We start from the raw sequence: 17,197 nt of genomic DNA, 5'->3' as shown, positions 1-17,197 counted from the left end.
CAGACATATAACCCACTCGATATGATTCAGTTGCGTTCGAGAAAGCACCGTCAAAGTTTAACATTTCGTGTTTCATTATTCCTGAACAAGACTACACTGCCGATCAAAAGCGAATGGTGATTTGTTCGTGAAAGTTTAACCATAAACCCATTACCCTCAAATAACTGAAAGTCAAAGTACACGAGATTTTAGACAGCACGATTTAAGACAAAGATCTTTATTTGCACACAGCACGTAAGGTTTCGTACAGAACTAGACAATATGAATACTGCAAGGTTTGACATAAAATTACTGTTCTTATACTAAACCGTTAGACTTGGTAGTTTAAATTATCGTTACATGCAAACATCCAAAACATGCACATAGTGCATCTCTCTTCTAAGGGTTTTTAGTTTCAAGACTACATAGACAAGCAAACAACTCAGTAAAGTAATAACTCCGCATGACAAATTAGGTAAAATAAGACATCTGAAGCCCATTGTATCCGGGCAGTTTTTCCTTTTCCCCGACTAAGTAATAATGGGACAAATATGAATTAACCTACGTTTTCTCCCATTTCTTACCCTGTAAAACCATGCTATTTAGTAATTTTCAAAATACGAACTCAAACACTTTGGGCTCGCACCCTGGGGCTCGCACGCCTGATTAATTAAAAATCCCAGTCGCATATGCCAAAACAAAAGGGACATAGGTCAGTTAAGCCGGCGAAGCCTGAAACGTCAGAAACTACTTGATTTGATGCTTCGATTTGAAAACATGCTATGAATAATTATTAAACATACCCGCTTATGTTACGAAAAGATGAAAATAAAAAGATTTCTTGTAGTTTTGAGCCAAAGGTCTACACTGTAAGCATTTAGACTTCTTCGAATCCCTTGATTTTCTCTCAAATGTGCATCAATTAGATAAAAATAATATCGGCTGAAGTGTCTCAAGTCACTCTCACAGCTTCGCTAAAAAATTCCATTTATTCCAGTAACTGAGTCTGTCCTGGAGTGTGGAGCCTGCTTGCAGAAGTTTCCAATTTCCTTCGTTTCGCGTGCAGCAAAGAAAATAGGACAGGAGTCATTTTTTCGCTAACTTTCGATTGTAATGGATTGTTTCTCGCTCGCTTCTCGCGGCTGTTGTGTAAGTGACGCGGTACACTGAGACAGATCCTCTTTGTCCGCCATGTTTGTTTTCACAAACCAGTATCTCGCTCGGCCAAATTTCTTAACTGGGGTTAACTGGGGTGATCATAGAAACTTGGTTCCAGGCCTCGCTGCTTGCCCCCCCGTTAAGGTTGGGAGATTTTTTGCGCGGGAGATAATGGTTAAGAGAATTTTCGTGCGGTAAATTTGTTATAACATTTATAAATCAGTAACTTCTTGCTTAGTATTATTGTTATTGTTATAGTTACCAACATATCAATTCACTTGTTGTTATAGTTATTTCAAGTCTTTCCAGCTAGTTTTTCTGAGAAAAAGCTAAATATTTACTTGGGCGTATTCCAAAGGGAGCCCAAGTTTAAAATTAGCCTTCATTTTTTGTTTGCGTTCAGTCACAAATCGCCGTCTGGTCTCTAAAGCGCATGCGTCACCTATGCATGCGTACAGCACATGGAATTTACAGAAGTTGTCGTCGTGAAAAGTTAGCACGGATTCCATGATTTCTGGGGCGATGAAATGATATACAAACCAACACACTGTTCGAGGTAGACCAACACTAAAGGACATTAAGCGTTTTCGGAACGGGTCGGTCTCCAAGCCTTACGAGAGACCAATTTACGAGCGAACATTTTGAGTGAATTTATCAAGAATCATGTTATACCAAACGAGCCATCAACCGGGGCTATCAACCCTTCAACTTGATAAAAAGCATCTTCATAAGCGTCATCGTATGATCGTGAACCAATTAGAATCCCAGCTCGAACTCAAGAACGTCTGAGCGACAAGAGCAGAAACGTTAAAAAATTTGTTTACGAATGTATCTGTTCGAGTACACCTAAGTAAAACGCGCCGAGAAACTTCGTTAAGTATAATAAAGATAAAATCTCCAACTAAACGATATTTTCTCGTTATTTTCTTGTAACAGAGCTATGTGTTTTTACAAGAGTGAAAACCATGTAGCGAATTATTGTACATTTAAGCTGAAAGAAACTAATGTACGTGTACGTTGACCCTAGCAAAACAATCCTTGGCTTGCACTGTCACGCAATCCTGACGCAATAAAAAATTTATTCGACAACCATTTAGTGGATTAAATCAAGAAATTGTGATGTTATAGGAGATTAATACACTTCGCTAATTTTTAATTCTGTGCGTTTTCCCAAGCTCAGATATTCGTCGAAATATTTCGCACAAATTTACAGAGACGAGTACCTCCGCGGTACGCCAACATTGCGGCCGGAAAATAGTGTAAACATCTAGAGCTTACTTTGGCCAGCTAGGCGACTGATTATCTGTACTGAACAAAAAAGCATTTACATAAGCATCTACATTCACAAGAAACATAGATCAGAATTTATTGGTAATTATTTGTTCAATAAACATTGTTCTTCATTCAAAAAGCTTGAAACACTCCTTAAACATACTGACAAACAGAAATTCCCACGTAACACCAATTTCAATCAAAGTTCCCTTTTTTCCAAAAAACAATACCATTTGCAAGGGGGGATGAAGCTAATAAAAGATATCCCTGCAAACTTTGCTATAGTTTCCCTTTTAACCCCCAAAAAGTAATAAAACATTGTGTGGTTCCAGAATATGTCCATATTCCCCCACAGAATGCGTTGGAAATTCCTGAGGGTGGCAGTGGTCTCAAAGGCCAAAAACTTTGAGGAAATGTATGACGCTTAATTGGAATTTCTAGAGTGGGGGGATTAGAAAAAATCCCTTCCGTGTGGGAGATATGGATAATTTAAGAAACTACACATTTTCCAAAATCTCCGCAAAAGAAAAGTTACTTCTTCTCTAAAAAAACTCTCCCAAATCATACCATAACAAAAAGAATGCAATCATTCAAAACAATATCTGAAACAAGCTGGGTTGAAAAGTGTTAACCCATAGAACAAACATGACATTTTAGTATCTGAGTTCATTTCAATAAGCAATACTTTATCTATTTTTTAAAAATCCTGTTGGCCACATAGATGGACACAAATACAATCATATAGGTTGAAAGTTAGCATTTTACTGCCAAAACCTTCATTGCTTTACTTTAAAAAAACGCAGACCACAGACCAGGCTTAAAAAAACGGACAGTGGTCAATATACAACACTATGCTAGAGCTACGAAACAATCGACAAAAGACAACTAAGACTTCACCATGTCGATTTCCTGGCGTTTACAGCTCGATATGCCAGGAAAGACGCCCAAGTTTACGCAGATATGCGTGTTGTTTGTTATCAATTTTTTTCTCAGTTATAGCCAAAAACCGCTATGCAGACGTCTTAAAGAAGATGCCGAGGCCGCTGTTATCGGCGGGGGAACCTTGGGCACCAATATTGCTTATCACTTGGCTAAAGTTGGAATGAAAGATGTGATTCTACCGGAGAAATCCGAACTTACTGCAGGCGCAACGTGGCACCCGATAATGCCTGCATGTCTTCCGCGACCTTTTACAACCTATCCACCTTAATCCAGGTTATTACATTTAGAAAAGTGGAAAAATACTGATGTGAAATCGCTTTTTAATGTAGAAATCACAAGTCTGAATTTACAAGTGAACAACGAAACTAAAGACCGAAGCGACAAACGCAACGAATTCTAAACAAATTAAACGTTCCAAAGTGGTGGTTCATCTCGTGCAGTTGTGCAATCTTGTTCTCTCTGCGCATGCACCGTAAGGCTCACGCAGCTTGATCAGACTGCAGGCTCGACTGCTCAGTCAACAGATTCCACAACTGATGAAATCTAACGGTTTTAAATTTGGTATAATATTGGGAAACATGTGAAAGTACTGTCATGAAGTATGTTAAAGGTGAAACTGTATATCATTTCACTTCACAAGAGGTAGGGTAATTCCGAGTCAAAGTGCCCGATTCTGGGCCTCCTATAGAAAGGGAATCGGGTTAATATTCCCGAACTGGAACACGGATATTACCACCTGGTGGTGGGTGCGGAAACGCAACCGAACCCAGCGACGCCGGCGGGAGCCCCAGAAAGAGTTCTCTTTTCTTTCTAACAGGCTTTCACCCTGAAATCAGATTGTCTGGAGATAGGGTTTAATGCCTGGTAAAGCACCACACTTCTTGTGGTGTCCGGTGCGTTCTCGACGGCCCTTGAAAATCCGGGGGGGACAATGATTTTCGTGTCCGGTCGTACTCATAACCACAGCAGGTCTCCAAGATGAGCAGCCTCTGGTTTAATCCTGACCATGCTATTTGTTTATACAGGTGTCTCCATTGTAAGATATTGTAAATAACGAAAGTATTGTGACATGAAAGTGTGACATGAGAGTCGGTTTAAAAATAACACATGACTAGGTGGGAAACACTTTTATTTTGTTTTTAATCTTTGTTTTTAATTTTTGTTTTTTTTTTTTTTTTTACTTCTCAAAGTCTTTTGTTTTGTACATCATGCCTGTATTGTCAATACAACTTGGTGTTTTTTGAATACACAAAACATCACGTTACATCTTGTTTGTATACACCAGAAAACTTGCGGAAGACATATGTACAGCAATATACACAATGTTATAATCAAAACTCCCTAAAATATTTCAAATACCTTTAAAAAAAAACCTATTAAACTCTTTTTAAACATCTCCCTTTCTTCTACCTTTCCCTTCTATAAAGCTTGTGGCTTCGTTATAAATAGTGTTTATAGGTTCAGTTATTTCATCATTTCAGTGAAAGCATACTATGAAACTTTTGGTTAACTTTCATTTTAAGTAGTTAAACACAAGTTTATGAAACTTTGAAGTTTTCTTTAAATAAAGTTACATGTAAGGAATGTCCAAATTTCAAAACAGTAAAACAATTCCTTTCTTTGTTTTCTCCTTTTACTGCGCCTTTCGATAACATGCCGACTCTAAAATTCAAAGCTCAACCGACAAATGCATTTTTCGCTACCGTCAATCAAATGTTCGGCGGCTCCTCCCAGCTTCTGACTACTGCCGAAGACTGTTTCGTTGTCTGAACTGAGCTCAACGATTTGATTACCTCGTGCTCGGCAGTGGTCGGAAGCTGGGAGGAACCGCCGAACATTTGATTGACTGTAGCGAAAAGCGCATTTGTCGGTTGAGCTTTAAATTTGAGAGTCCCCATGTTATTGAAAGGCGCAGTAAAACTTTTTGAAAGTGTTAAAGCTACACACAGCCTGCAGTCTCAAAGTTTTTTCAAATACACTGTAACTTAAAAACATGCACATACGCATTTGCATCTTTTTTTCAGCAATGCTACCCAACATCTCGGCCATAATCTTGATCTTTAGAATCAGTGGGTAATAAATGCCTCTTGTAGGGGTAATAATCTTCAATGTCATCTCAAGACCTTTCTTAAACTTGCCAGGATATTTTATAACCTGGCATGAAGTTTTGTTTGTCTTGGGAACCATGCATGAATCTTGCCTTCGTCATGATTATGTTCGGAAACTCTCCACTCTGGGATGAAGCTTCTCAAACCTAAGATTATAACAAAAATTTTAATGTTACAAAATACAAGATTGTAGTTCTCAAATCAAAATATAACTTAAAATTCTACATCCTCAAGTAATAACATAACCCATTGTAACATTTTCATTAGTTCAAGCGAAAAAATTAGTCATTCCAGCTACAAGACCAGCACTGAAATATTCTTGAAAATAGATCAGAACCGATTATTGTAGAACAGTGTACACAGTTACCAATGTACAGTTGTACATGGTGCTTACATTCAGTTTCACTTCATAAAAGCCACATGTGTACAGGTATAAAGCCACTCAAAAACCTTTACAAAGTAACATGCACTCATAAACAAGCATCAAGGGCACTATATTGGTCTTCATGTACAGGAGGGCATTACTTTTTTAAATTAAACAACTGATCAGACTTACTTGCTGAGTTTGAAGATAGGTTTATCACTATCAGAAGCATTCAGATGTTTAGGTTTCCTGAAAATAAATATGTACATTTCGTATCAAGATGAGTTCACACAACCATTACTCTACATCTCATTCTGTCAGCTCTACACTCAATCTATTAAACATTCATTCACAGCCTTTTTTTATTTATTTGATTGCATTTTGTTTTGTTTTATTTTTTTATTTTTATTTATTTTTTTTGCTGTTGTTTTTACTATACTAGAGATTTTGTGAGACTATAACATGTTGATATCCCCAAGCAAAAAATACATGTCAGAGATGCCACAACCTACATGTACATGTAAAAAAAAATTGAAACTGGGAGATTGGCAATTTTACCATCTTGGCGCTTAAAAAAGCTATTCAAATTACTTGTAAAGCGTGGCTAATTCAACCACAAAAATGCGTCAAATATCAAAAATTTCCAATAAAAAATGCGAAATTAAAGTAGATCAAAAAATATCTGAATGTGTATTTTTACAGGCCCTCTTTAGTATTCTCCAGCACCGGGTTGCTCGAAAGTTGGTTAACACTAACCCAGGATTAAAAGTTAACCGAAACATTAATTTTTCTTGCATAAAAATGTTTTCTACTGCTTACGTTTTGTCTAGTTTGAGCTTAGTCAAGCTCAAAACTGAAGGACACAGTATAAACAGAAAACCTCACCGAAAATTTACAAAACTCAAATCAAAATTCTCGCTAATCCTGGATTAGCTTAATCGGGCTTTGAACAACCCAGCCCAGAAGATTTGGTGAACTGTACGGGAGACTGGGAGATATGTTAGATGTATACAGGAGACTCCCAACAGATGTATATACTGTCATTTGCATGCAAGGAGAGCTCTGTTGGGTTTACACAAAGCTTACCTTATTGCATTCCTGTTTTGTATCTCCCTCTTATCTTCCATTTCCTTTTGTTGTTTCTGCAAATCAACCATTGATTACATAACATTAAACAACCAATAAAATGCTATTCTCACTGCAACTTAAAATAAGCTAAGTAAACGCAGATTCAATTTGTAAGGGACTGTGCTATAATTACCTGGAGGGGGGGGATGGAAAATTAGAGGGGGGGCATAGAAGAAAATGACAACAAGAGAGAGGGGGTTGGATGTAAAATTTAATACATGCAGGGGGGCATTACTTTTTCGTTTTGCAAACTGGAAAAGTAGTGGAAGAGTTATTAGAGTTCAAATATAAATACTAACATTGGATTAAAACTGACAAATTTATCAACTCTAAGGTGTTCTGATCTATGAACTGCTGTTTTCCTATCTGTCATGCAGTAGGAAAGGAATGCCTCCTGTTTTATATGTTAAAACAGTGCTACTTTATTGCACTAGAATTTATTAAAACAGGAAACTTTAATTAAAAGTTGCAAAAGTAGCACTATAATGTTATCCAATGAAAAAGAAAGATGCCAAATGTTAGCACACATGGCATCATAATTTAGCAGAATGAAAAATCCAACAGTTGAAATTTTAATAGCAATACAAATTTAAAGTGTGGTAAATAAAACACAGTATGATTAAATTGAGCTTCAAGAAAAAAGCTCAATCAGGCAGGAATTCCTGAATAATATTACACAAGCTCAGAGTCCAGTGATTCTGATAACTCTTCAAAAGACTCTGACATACGTCGAAGAGTCATTTGAAGTGATGACAGTTTATGGCGGAGGAAGAACTCCAACAAGTAAACTAGGTATGACGGAATCAATGGGAGGAGACTTTTTTCAAGGGGGGGGGGGGGGTTAGCCTTAATATTATCATTATGTGAGGGTGGGTTGAAATTAATTTTTGCTTAATGAGAGGGGGGATAGACTTAGTTTTGGGGCATATTTCACCCATTTCCCAGCCCCCCCTCAAGGTAATTATTGCAAAGTCCCTAACTTGTGCAGTTTTCAAATGCACGAATCTTGTTCTTAATGTAAAGATTTGGAAACCATACCAGTTGATGGTGACATCAGCCTGTCATGCTTACCACTTCAAGTTTGGTCATGTACAAGATTCAATAATTTTATTTTAAAGAAAAAAATAACCAAAGTTATGCAAAATGCTTTCAAACACCTTTTGTTCCGCTCTTTCATCCTTAACCCTCTGTCCTTGTTCGTCAAACCAGTCTCGTTGGTAACCCATAGATAACAAATGCTTAAAGTCCACAGGCTGACTATCTCTAAACAAAAAGAAATTTAATCAAATGTATGATAAAAATTTCCAAGACTCCTAAATTAAGTTAAGCTGACATACACTGTAGTTTTTTCCCAAGTGGTGGGGGTAAAATAATAAACCAAAAACCATCTGTCGGAGGTGCTACATGTATTACTGCACATGTCATGTATTTCTAGAATGTTTCCTAAGAAAACACATTTCAGCTAGTAAGAAATTATACCCTGATTTAGTGACCATAAAAGATTGAGAGTCCATTCGCTTTTCTAACTATGACAGGTGATTATCTAGAGTATACACATACAGTAGCATTGTGTTGCAGGCTCCACATCAATCTAATGTCTCACATCACCGCATTTCATTTCATACTCTACAGTGAATTTACTGACCATATACTTGTTTATTTTTTCTTACATTTTTGGTAGTCTAACTTGTCTTCTTTGTGTCTGATGGTCACTTTTTTGTGCTTCCATCAGTTCCTCATATCTCTTGTCTGGCTTGTGAGTTTTCTTCAAAGGTGGAAGTCTAACATTATTGGGCTTTCTCTCTCTTACATCTTTAGCATCCCTGCAATAGAATAATTCAAAAAATGTCAAGTATTGATATAGAAAAATTAACAATCAATATGCGTTGTTATCCTTATACATGTATTTAACTATCTGGTGTGTCTCTTCAACTATGGAGAGTGTAAACCCTTCCAGTTCAAAGCTCAAAAATATCAATTCTCCTAAACTTCTGGTTGCCATATATTTCCTAGCTACAATTGTATAATGTTAGTTCCAAGAACTTGGTGGCACATCAGGATATTAGGTAAAGATTTTGTTTGGTTCCCACCACTTGCCCTGTGGGAGGCTTGGTGGTCTCATGGTTAGTGCATTCAACGTCAGATCAAGAGGTCTAGTTCCGGGGCAAGGCACTTTACTCTCTCAGTGCCTCTCTTCACCCAGGTGTATAAAAGGTTACCGGCAACCTTAATACTGGGGGTAGCTCTGCAATGGACAAGCATCCCATCCAGGAGGGGGGGGGGGAGGTAGAAATATGCCTAGTCACTTCATGCTATAGTAACTGGGCTAAGCTCCAGCCTGATGGGTCACTTGGCTCATATGCAGACTTACATGTACCATCACTTGCCTGCTTGGCAATGCATTTTTAGTTTTCTTAGTGTATTCTTACCGTTGCCATTTCGAAAGGTTGTCATGTCCCATGATCGGTCGCTTGGTTCGATATGATGCCGTCACATATTGATCATCATCTGGTACATCATGGACATGGACATACCATTCTGGAAGGACATGATATCTGAAAAGACCACACAACATTAGAGACTTGTACATGAGTGTTTTTTGCCCTGAACATGTACCCAGTCCTTATTGAAACCAGCTGACAGCAGTCACCTCTTTATTACATCCATTTAATTCTATACCAAAGACTGCCGTAGAGATTCACCTAATACTCAGAGTACATGGTCGTAGATGCAGCATCACTGAAGATTCTTACCCCTCTTTGTGTTCTGTGTGTTCCTCCTGGCATTGACTGGCATAACCAGATTCCTCCAGTTCATCTTCAACTGGATGCTCATGATCAAACCAGTCTACTCTTGGGTAAGGAATTGGTTCCTCCGTTTTTAGGGGTGGACTGCGAAATGCCAAAAGGTTCTTCCTTCCACCCCCCTTGGCGAGTTTAATGTAGTTTGAGTCAGTGTCTCTGATCCACTTTCTTCTGAAGTGTCTGTCATCACCTTCAGGAATGGCTGACTCATCTGGTAGTCCCCCAATCCCTGGGATCTGTGATGCAGGAGGTACTGCCTTGGGAGATTGGACAGCCCTTTTACTGGGAGCATGGTAGTACCAGTCTATCGAAAAAATAAAAGAGTCAGGTGAACAAAACTACAACATCACAGTCATTCCTCTACAATGTGGCCACCTCTTGACAACTACAGTATTAGGCTTACAGTACGTACTTTTCACCCTTAACGTTTCTCCCTTCTACTGAATAGGCTCAAAAGAATCACTAAGCAAAAAATATTCTTAGCATTTAGAGCGATCTTTGAACTTCTGCTTCAAGATCGGGCCACTTGGAATTCACAGTAAGGCTCACTTCATATGTCGCATTTCTGCTGTGTCGAATTCAATTCATTACTAAGTGCGGCAGAAATGCGACTGTGGATTCATACATTGCACTTGTGTCGCACTTAATTCAGAATTTATACTGTCGGGTATGTCGGCCAGCGGAAAATGTTTTACATGTAGAGTATTCAGTATGGCGGACGAAAATACTGAGCGACGAAGGACTTTAATTTTGCTAAAAACTGTCCGCCAATGGAAAGAGAAGGAGAAGGCTGACGACGGAGCAGTATGTGTTGCAATATGTTCAGGTTGCATTGGGTCGAGAATGGCCAAATTTCTTCTTTTTCTTTGGCGGGAACACATTTACGCATGCTCATTACATTAACATAATGTGTGCATTAGATTCGACACGGCAGAAATTCGACGTCTGAATCGGTGTCGCATTTCTGTCGGATAATGCGACAAGACCAGTCAAACGTGCGGCAGAAATGCGGCAGCCGATTCAGACGTCGAATTTCTGTCGAATTTAATTCGTTGAATTGAATTCGACACGGCAGAAATGCGACGTATAAACCGGGCCTTAGCTTCAAGTCGCACGTCAAAGTTAAAGATTTTCACTTTGCTTTGTTGTTTACAGACCGTAAGTTTCTTGTAAATTAATACGTGTAAAACCAAGATTAAAGGAACCTAAACACGATTTAGGTGGCAAAAAAACAACTACGACCTACATTACACAAAACTCTCGCTTCCACTTTGTCCTTTGCTGTGACAACAAGTGAGACTTTACATGTTTGCTTAGAGCGTAACATGGCGGCTGAAACGAAGATTTCACAAATCTTCATAATTGTAAAAGCTAAAAAAACCCGTGAACTACCTACCTTGGGTTGAAATATGTGGGTTAGGCATCTATATCTTTTAACTACCTCGAAAGAATCTCTCAATTGTGTCGTATTGTTTTCGTGGATATTCCTTACTGCTGAAAAATAGACGAGGCGGTTCGCTTTAAAAAGATTGTGTTTGTTTCTATGGTAACAGGATTCGCCGCCATCGTTGCGTGACGATACGTCACACGTCACAGTAAGAAAGCAAACGTCGTTCCCAGGCTCTCTACAATGGAGGCAGAGGAGAGAGAGCCCGAGTAGTTCTCTTGTGGAAAGTCATTAATATTTCCTCTCTTATTTACGGATTAATTTTTTTCTTTTTTTTTTTAATCAGAAATAAAACTTTCTCATGTACGTTAGAAAATTACCCAGAGAACTGGTAACGTGACAAATGTGCGTGCCAGATCAACCTCGTTCCTTGCAAGCGGGCTAGCCAGATGGCTAATTTTTTACCTGCATATAGATTGCATAACTTGTCGTCTGCCTGCGGTTCTTGCTGGTTAAGCCGCAAATTCAATACTAATCTACGATAGAGTCCACTCGATCAGTTTATCTTTTTATGTAATCGCTTTTGGAATCATCTCAACAACAGAATTCTCATTTCGTGGCGACATTTTTCTTGTTGACGCCGTTTGAGTGGATGTGGCCTCTTCTAAGAATAAAACTCTTTCTTTTGTAACAGCTAGCATGTCATTTCTATGGTACATGGCCTGACCCAGAAGTATCGTTTATGTGTTTTATAAGCCACCAGATATGTGTAGCTGTACCCCTTCCGGTATGTGAACGCTGTATAAATCGATGGGGGAAAACTGACTCGGCCGGCGTAACTTACAGCATGGCCCTCGAGCTCGGTTAGTAAGAAGTAGTATAATGGGATTTGAAGTTAGTTCTGTGTCATGCGACTTGAGTAGCACCGGTGAGGAGTAGTGTTAGCGAGAATTTGTTGTTTGTTACAATCAGGGCACAGCTGATTTAAATGATCTTATTCACTGAATGCTATGAGATCAGTCGATGTCTCTGCATGTCATATTCTTAGAATGTAGCGTTTGTTTGTTTAATTTTCTTTGCCATTTCAAAATATGAATGAATGAATGCTTCATTTAAAATATATCTACGGAATTTTTATCTGTTTGGTTATTCTAGGGGAACTTGAGTATTCTCGAATTTACTGGGGCTTTTTTGTCCATTTCCCGAAAACCTTAGGTCTTATCGCCTTTCCGAAAATGATAACTGACCTTTTATCGGTACCCAAAACGACATTTTTAACAATCCGAAATCAACAGTCATTAAATTTCTCATATCACGAAAGTTCGAGATGACAATTTGCTAAAGAAAAACACGGGACTGAAGGCCTTCCGGACAGATAATTTACTGAAACGATCCGTTGGGTGCCTAAGCTTCAAGTCACGAGATATCAGCTGATAACTAAACATCTCCTCACCAGAAAATCGTATGACTGAACTAAAAGAAGTCATCATGTGTATTGATAAAAGTGAACAGTGTCGCAGATAGCCGCAATCGCCCCTCGTATGCGAATCCAGCGGAACAGTCGGTGTTGCCCTTAGTTTTGAAACCTTTTTCAAGCAAAGATGAAATCCCTTCTTTCGCTGCTGCTGCTCCTTGCAACTTTCGTCAAGGCTTCTCCTACCTTCGAAGGAAAGCTGGTGAGTTTAAATAAGCATTGAAATACATGTTACTTTAAAATCGGCGTGTCCCTGGCTTACATTTGGAAGCCAGACTTTGCTGCCTCTGATACTGCTGAATATCTTAGCGACAGAAGTAATCGAGACTGCACATCTCGCACGGTCCTTCCATGCAATTATGCCTAAGGACTTACGCTTTTTCCTTTTTATCAGAATGTATTTTATAAGAATATCGAAATTTGCTCAATTTTAAGAATATTTTAAGAATAACCCCGAGGCTGAGATTTTGAGCGTTGAAAATTTGTAAATACAACACAATTATATGTTTTAACTTAACCATATAGAAAATTTTTCTTCTTTCCAAACGGCAAAACTGGCCAAAAAACAGCACTAGCTGCATTTTCGATGCTAACAACATTTCTGCAAGAAGTTATGTGTGTCATATTAGAATTTATTGTCTATAGTCTGGCTCCAAAATTACTTTAACGCCGTCAAAGCCATGATAGGACAGATAACCTGACGTTGTGTCGAGATTATCCACCTTGTATTCCTAAGAACATTCAAAAGAATATTTTCAGCCTAAAATAAGCAGAAAAATAAGAATATTCATCCTGGGCCGGAAAAACAATATACTTATCAGAAAAGAAAGAGTGTATTTCAAAATTTGGAGCCTGTTTTAAATCCATTTCACCATCGTGGTGTTATGAAGCTCAATAACTTGTATAGAATTTAGCATTTTTGGTTCGTGATCATAAGTTGTTTATCATTTTATAGCCAGCACGTTAAAGTCTTGTGATTCTAGGGCCCGATATCATGATGGTATTTAAATGCGAGTGCATTTGCTAGTCAAGTAATAGTAGTAGATTAGATATAAATTGTGCTTGACGGAAGGTAGACCAAAAAATAAAAGATAGAGTCTCGGTACCTTCTCTTCTCAATAGTATAACTAACCCATAGTAGTATCATTTCTTAATTTCAGTCTGTTCATGGCACCGACTTGATAATGCAGGGATACATTCCTCGATCTTGTTTGGACTACCTTCGGCGTGGCATCCGTCGAACTGGCCTTTACGTCCTTTTCGACCACAACGGCCAGGTTTACCGGGCGTTTTGTGACTTCTCAAGTGAGCCGTCGTTGTCAGCTTGGACTCTAGTCATGTCCTGGGTGACTACGAAATACCAGAACATGACCAATTTTAAATCCAGGGCATTTTATGAAGATGCTCCCGTCAACGAGGAAATTCCAAATTGGGAAATCTACCGCCAGACTTTGGCTCGAATGACTAACATCCGTAAACACTCAACCCACTGGCGCGCAACCTGCAACTTCCAACTTCGCGCCGGAATAATCATTTACAAAGATTACCTCAGGGGAAAATTCAGCGACTTCGACATCATGTTACAAGGGGCCATGGGATGGTGTCACCGTGTAGAGTATATCAACATTCTCGGGAATGCTGGTGGAAGTGGCACTACAGTTAGATTTTGGCAGTATTCTGGCAGCTACTTGCTTCACATCGAGAGCTATTATGATGGCTGTGAATTTACTCCCCCACCGTACCCAAGACTGCGAGCAGTAGACTACTTCGGTTACTATGGAGATGGACTAAACCCCGAATTCACTTGTTCCCGAGATGCGTCTTCTACAACCCAGTGGTGGTTTGGCGGATACTTAGGAGAACACTGATCTTCAGTGGCGGAATAATATCTCTTTCCCTGCCCGTACCGTTTGCCGTGATAAAGTAAAAGTTCATCAGAAATTGTCAGTACGTCACAACATAGACTATGAGTAATCCCTGTTTCGCTTAGTTCGTCGAGCGCGACGCGAAAGAAAACCGTAAGAAAGAAATGGCCGCGCGAAATCCTGTGCTCGGCTGTCTGTTTTTTTTTTCCTCGCGGCTAGGTTTACGCTTACGCTCGACGGACTAAGCAAAAGAGGGACTACTGGCAGTTTAGTTATCAGATAATCAAAAATCAGTAACTCAGTGGCCATCATCAGAAATTGACAAATACTTCCTGTAGTTTTACTGAATTTGTTAGAATAAAGGTGTTATTGTAAAGACATGATTAATTGAAACGCAAACCCCTAAAACAGCGTACTAATTTTAAACCAATGTCCTCACATACAGTTGTAATGTTCTCGGCAGTCTTGCTGGTTTTGTTTTCAAAAGCAGATTTTTTGCGTTTTTCGTAATCAGGACAACTAGCCGGAATGAGCATATTTTGAAGATTTTACTCTTTAGGGGCTTAAAACTAGCTCAGCAACCTAAATTAAAGAACCATTTATTAATAAATTATGATCAGTTCTGGACTTCTTACTTATGTCTCCGACCCGAAACCAAAAGATAACTCTGAAACATGTAGAAATAAATCGTAATTATTACGAAAATTTCTTTTATTTACCTCTTCTTGTTAGCATATCACTGTAAATAAGTAGGGTGATCAAGGAAAGCTCTTGGAAAGCTAAGAAATGAGCAGCATTTGCATAATTAAAGAATGGCGCAAGGGAGCAGGCGGGGTCTAGGCACAAGTTGACGGACATATAGTAACATTTCGGATTATTTGAGTACTTTCGCCACATACTTTAATTTAGGTTTTTTTCAGGAACAAACGGATTTGAAATATCCAAACATTCTTCAGTTTTTGTCGTTCCTGTTTAGCAACTAAAGGAAACATCAACTTCTCCTGGTCTTCAATATATATATCTTATTAGATGTTTTGGTGTGTAGTATCACTTTATATTTTTACGAGTTGTGCCGGGCGCAGCCCGAATCAACTATCAGGTATAGAAATCGAGAGCAAATAATCTAATTGTTTTAGTTTAAATCTACTAGTCGTTCAAAACTTTCATCTAAATCCTCTTCACAGACACTTCGAAAACACAAAGAAGCGGCCCCCAGCGAACGCTGCTACGCTACTTACTATCTATCACAGAATAGAACGTGAGTAGCGTAGCCAATCAGAGGACATCATTCGTAATAGAAAGCTAGTAGATTTATACTAAAACTTGATAGAAACACGGTACATGTTTTCTATTTTTCAACTATTACACATTTGGGCTCAAAATGTAACCAGACTCCCCCCTTAGAGTTCTAGGGGTAGTGGTGGGGAGTTATATGATTAAGATAAAGAATGCAAAGTGGACTTTCGTCTTCGTTGAAGTGCTGTTGTCTTTGTTCTCGGCAATTCTTCGGCGGCAGTCATTTTATTTTATATGCAGCATCTTACTGGGTCTTGACTCATTCAACGTCAGCTCAGTGCAATCAGTTTAATATCCCCCCTCCATCCTCAGCGTTTTTTTTTTTTCTTTTTTTTTTTGGTTTCTTTTACCGCGAGGTCATAAGGGTATGGTTTTCTTAGAAATGTACGTGCTTTCCTTAAAGTGCCACTGAAACGAAATTTTCGTATGTGAGATTTTTGCTTAGTAATAAAGTTTCAACCTTACTTGGAAACACTGCAGACTTTTTTTTCGCATACGGTAAGCGAAAAGTGCTTTTTCAGCCGTTCGAAGTTGGCTGGTTAAGCCCAAAATTGGCGGCCATCTTGGCGCGGCCAAAACTGCCTAGTGACGTCACTGGTTGTATTACTCTCATGCCGCGCTGAAAATTTAGAGTGATTATGGGAGAAGAGAATACTGTTCGAAGCCCCCCCAAAAAACATCTTAATGACATCTCAGAGCTGTAAAGCAGATAATAACAGTAGCCTTAGACATGAAGAGGTCAATAGTCGATCCTGGGGCTTTTCAGTCCATTTAATTGGATATTTGCAGGATATTTTATGTAAGCAAGCAAACGAGTGGGAGTTGTTAGATCGCAAAATGATCGGGACTCTTGGCGAAATGGCCAGCACTCAATTAAACAATATCTACACTCATAAAGTAAAAAAGACATGAAAACAAGAGAAAGCGGCTTTTGAAAATATTATCCGGAGTTCTGCTGCACGAATCGCAGCAACAACGCTTCGAGTTTTCGAGTCGCTTCGCTTCGAGGAAACCGGACGCTTTGTGAGTTTCACCGCGGACGAGATTGTGTCACAGTGACCCTTAGTCCAGTTGTATCTGCTACATCCTACAAGTTATCACAACAACAACAATTTAGGAAACCCTGTTCTTTTATATGAGGGAACGAATTTAAACTATAAAGGTAAACTAAGCTGCCATAATCCTACAGGTTTGTTTTTAGGAAACGAGAGAAAGCGTGACAATGTCGGCCCCGAAAGGTCATATACGCAAATTGGTTCAAATTCTGTTTAATAAACCTTCGAAAGGAGTGTAAACTAGTGACGTTTTAACGAATTGCTTTGAACTTGGATACTATTAAATGAAGATCATAGACATAAGTATGTCCTAGAGAACTCAAAGTAATCCATCGGCCGTGAAATATTGCAATTGGGAGATACGT

The 17,197-nt window shown here is 38.8% G+C and overlaps 2 protein-coding genes across 2 annotated transcripts; one reads left to right on the top strand and one right to left on the bottom strand.

Annotated features, from left to right (window-relative positions):
* Nucleotides 1-4,463: 4,463 nt before the first annotated feature.
* LOC110039817 (uncharacterized protein C7orf57 homolog) lies at nucleotides 4,464-11,307 on the bottom strand. The gene is made up of 8 exons (XM_089297149.1): nucleotides 11,152-11,307; nucleotides 9,705-10,059; nucleotides 9,381-9,506; nucleotides 8,622-8,774; nucleotides 8,109-8,214; nucleotides 6,910-6,965; nucleotides 6,016-6,072; nucleotides 4,464-5,605 (listed from the first exon to the last, which is right to left on the bottom strand). The coding sequence occupies exons 1-8, from the start codon at nucleotides 11,177-11,179 to the stop codon at nucleotides 5,563-5,565; spliced, it is 924 nt and encodes a 307-aa protein (XP_089153275.1). The 5' UTR covers nucleotides 11,180-11,307; the 3' UTR covers nucleotides 4,464-5,562.
* Nucleotides 11,308-12,511: 1,204 nt separating this feature from the next.
* Nucleotides 12,512-16,249, top strand: LOC149107488 (uncharacterized). The gene is made up of 2 exons (XM_089297154.1): nucleotides 12,512-12,818; nucleotides 13,777-16,249. The coding sequence occupies exons 1-2, from the start codon at nucleotides 12,744-12,746 to the stop codon at nucleotides 14,482-14,484; spliced, it is 783 nt and encodes a 260-aa protein (XP_089153280.1). The 5' UTR covers nucleotides 12,512-12,743; the 3' UTR covers nucleotides 14,485-16,249.
* Nucleotides 16,250-17,197: the final 948 nt, after the last annotated feature.

This window comes from Orbicella faveolata, unplaced genomic scaffold, assembly GCF_042242905.1.
Source record: "Orbicella faveolata isolate gen_17 unplaced genomic scaffold, um_ofav_v1 contig_27, whole genome shotgun sequence".
NCBI classification, from domain to species: Eukaryota; Metazoa; Cnidaria; class Anthozoa; order Scleractinia; family Merulinidae; genus Orbicella; species Orbicella faveolata.
Note: the sequence above shows the minus strand (reverse complement) of the source record. Positions and strands in the feature narration are given on the sequence as shown.

Excerpts from the sequence above, each read along its gene's own strand:
- LOC110039817 (XM_089297149.1), bottom strand. The coding sequence starts at position 11,179 with ATGCCTAACCCACATATTTCAACCCAAG. Across the intron at positions 10,060-11,151 it reads CCCACATATTTCAACCCAAG|ACTGGTACTACCATGCTCCC; the intron begins GTAGGTAGTTCA and ends TTTTTTCGATAG. Across the intron at positions 5,606-6,015 it reads CCTATCTTCAAACTCAGCAA|GTTTGAGAAGCTTCATCCCA; the intron begins GTAAGTCTGATC and ends TTATAATCTTAG.
- LOC149107488 (XM_089297154.1), top strand. The coding sequence starts at position 12,744 with ATGAAATCCCTTCTTTCGCTGCTGCTGCTCCTTGCAACTTTCGTCAAG. Across the intron at positions 12,819-13,776 it reads CTACCTTCGAAGGAAAGCTG|TCTGTTCATGGCACCGACTT; the intron begins GTGAGTTTAAAT and ends TCTTAATTTCAG.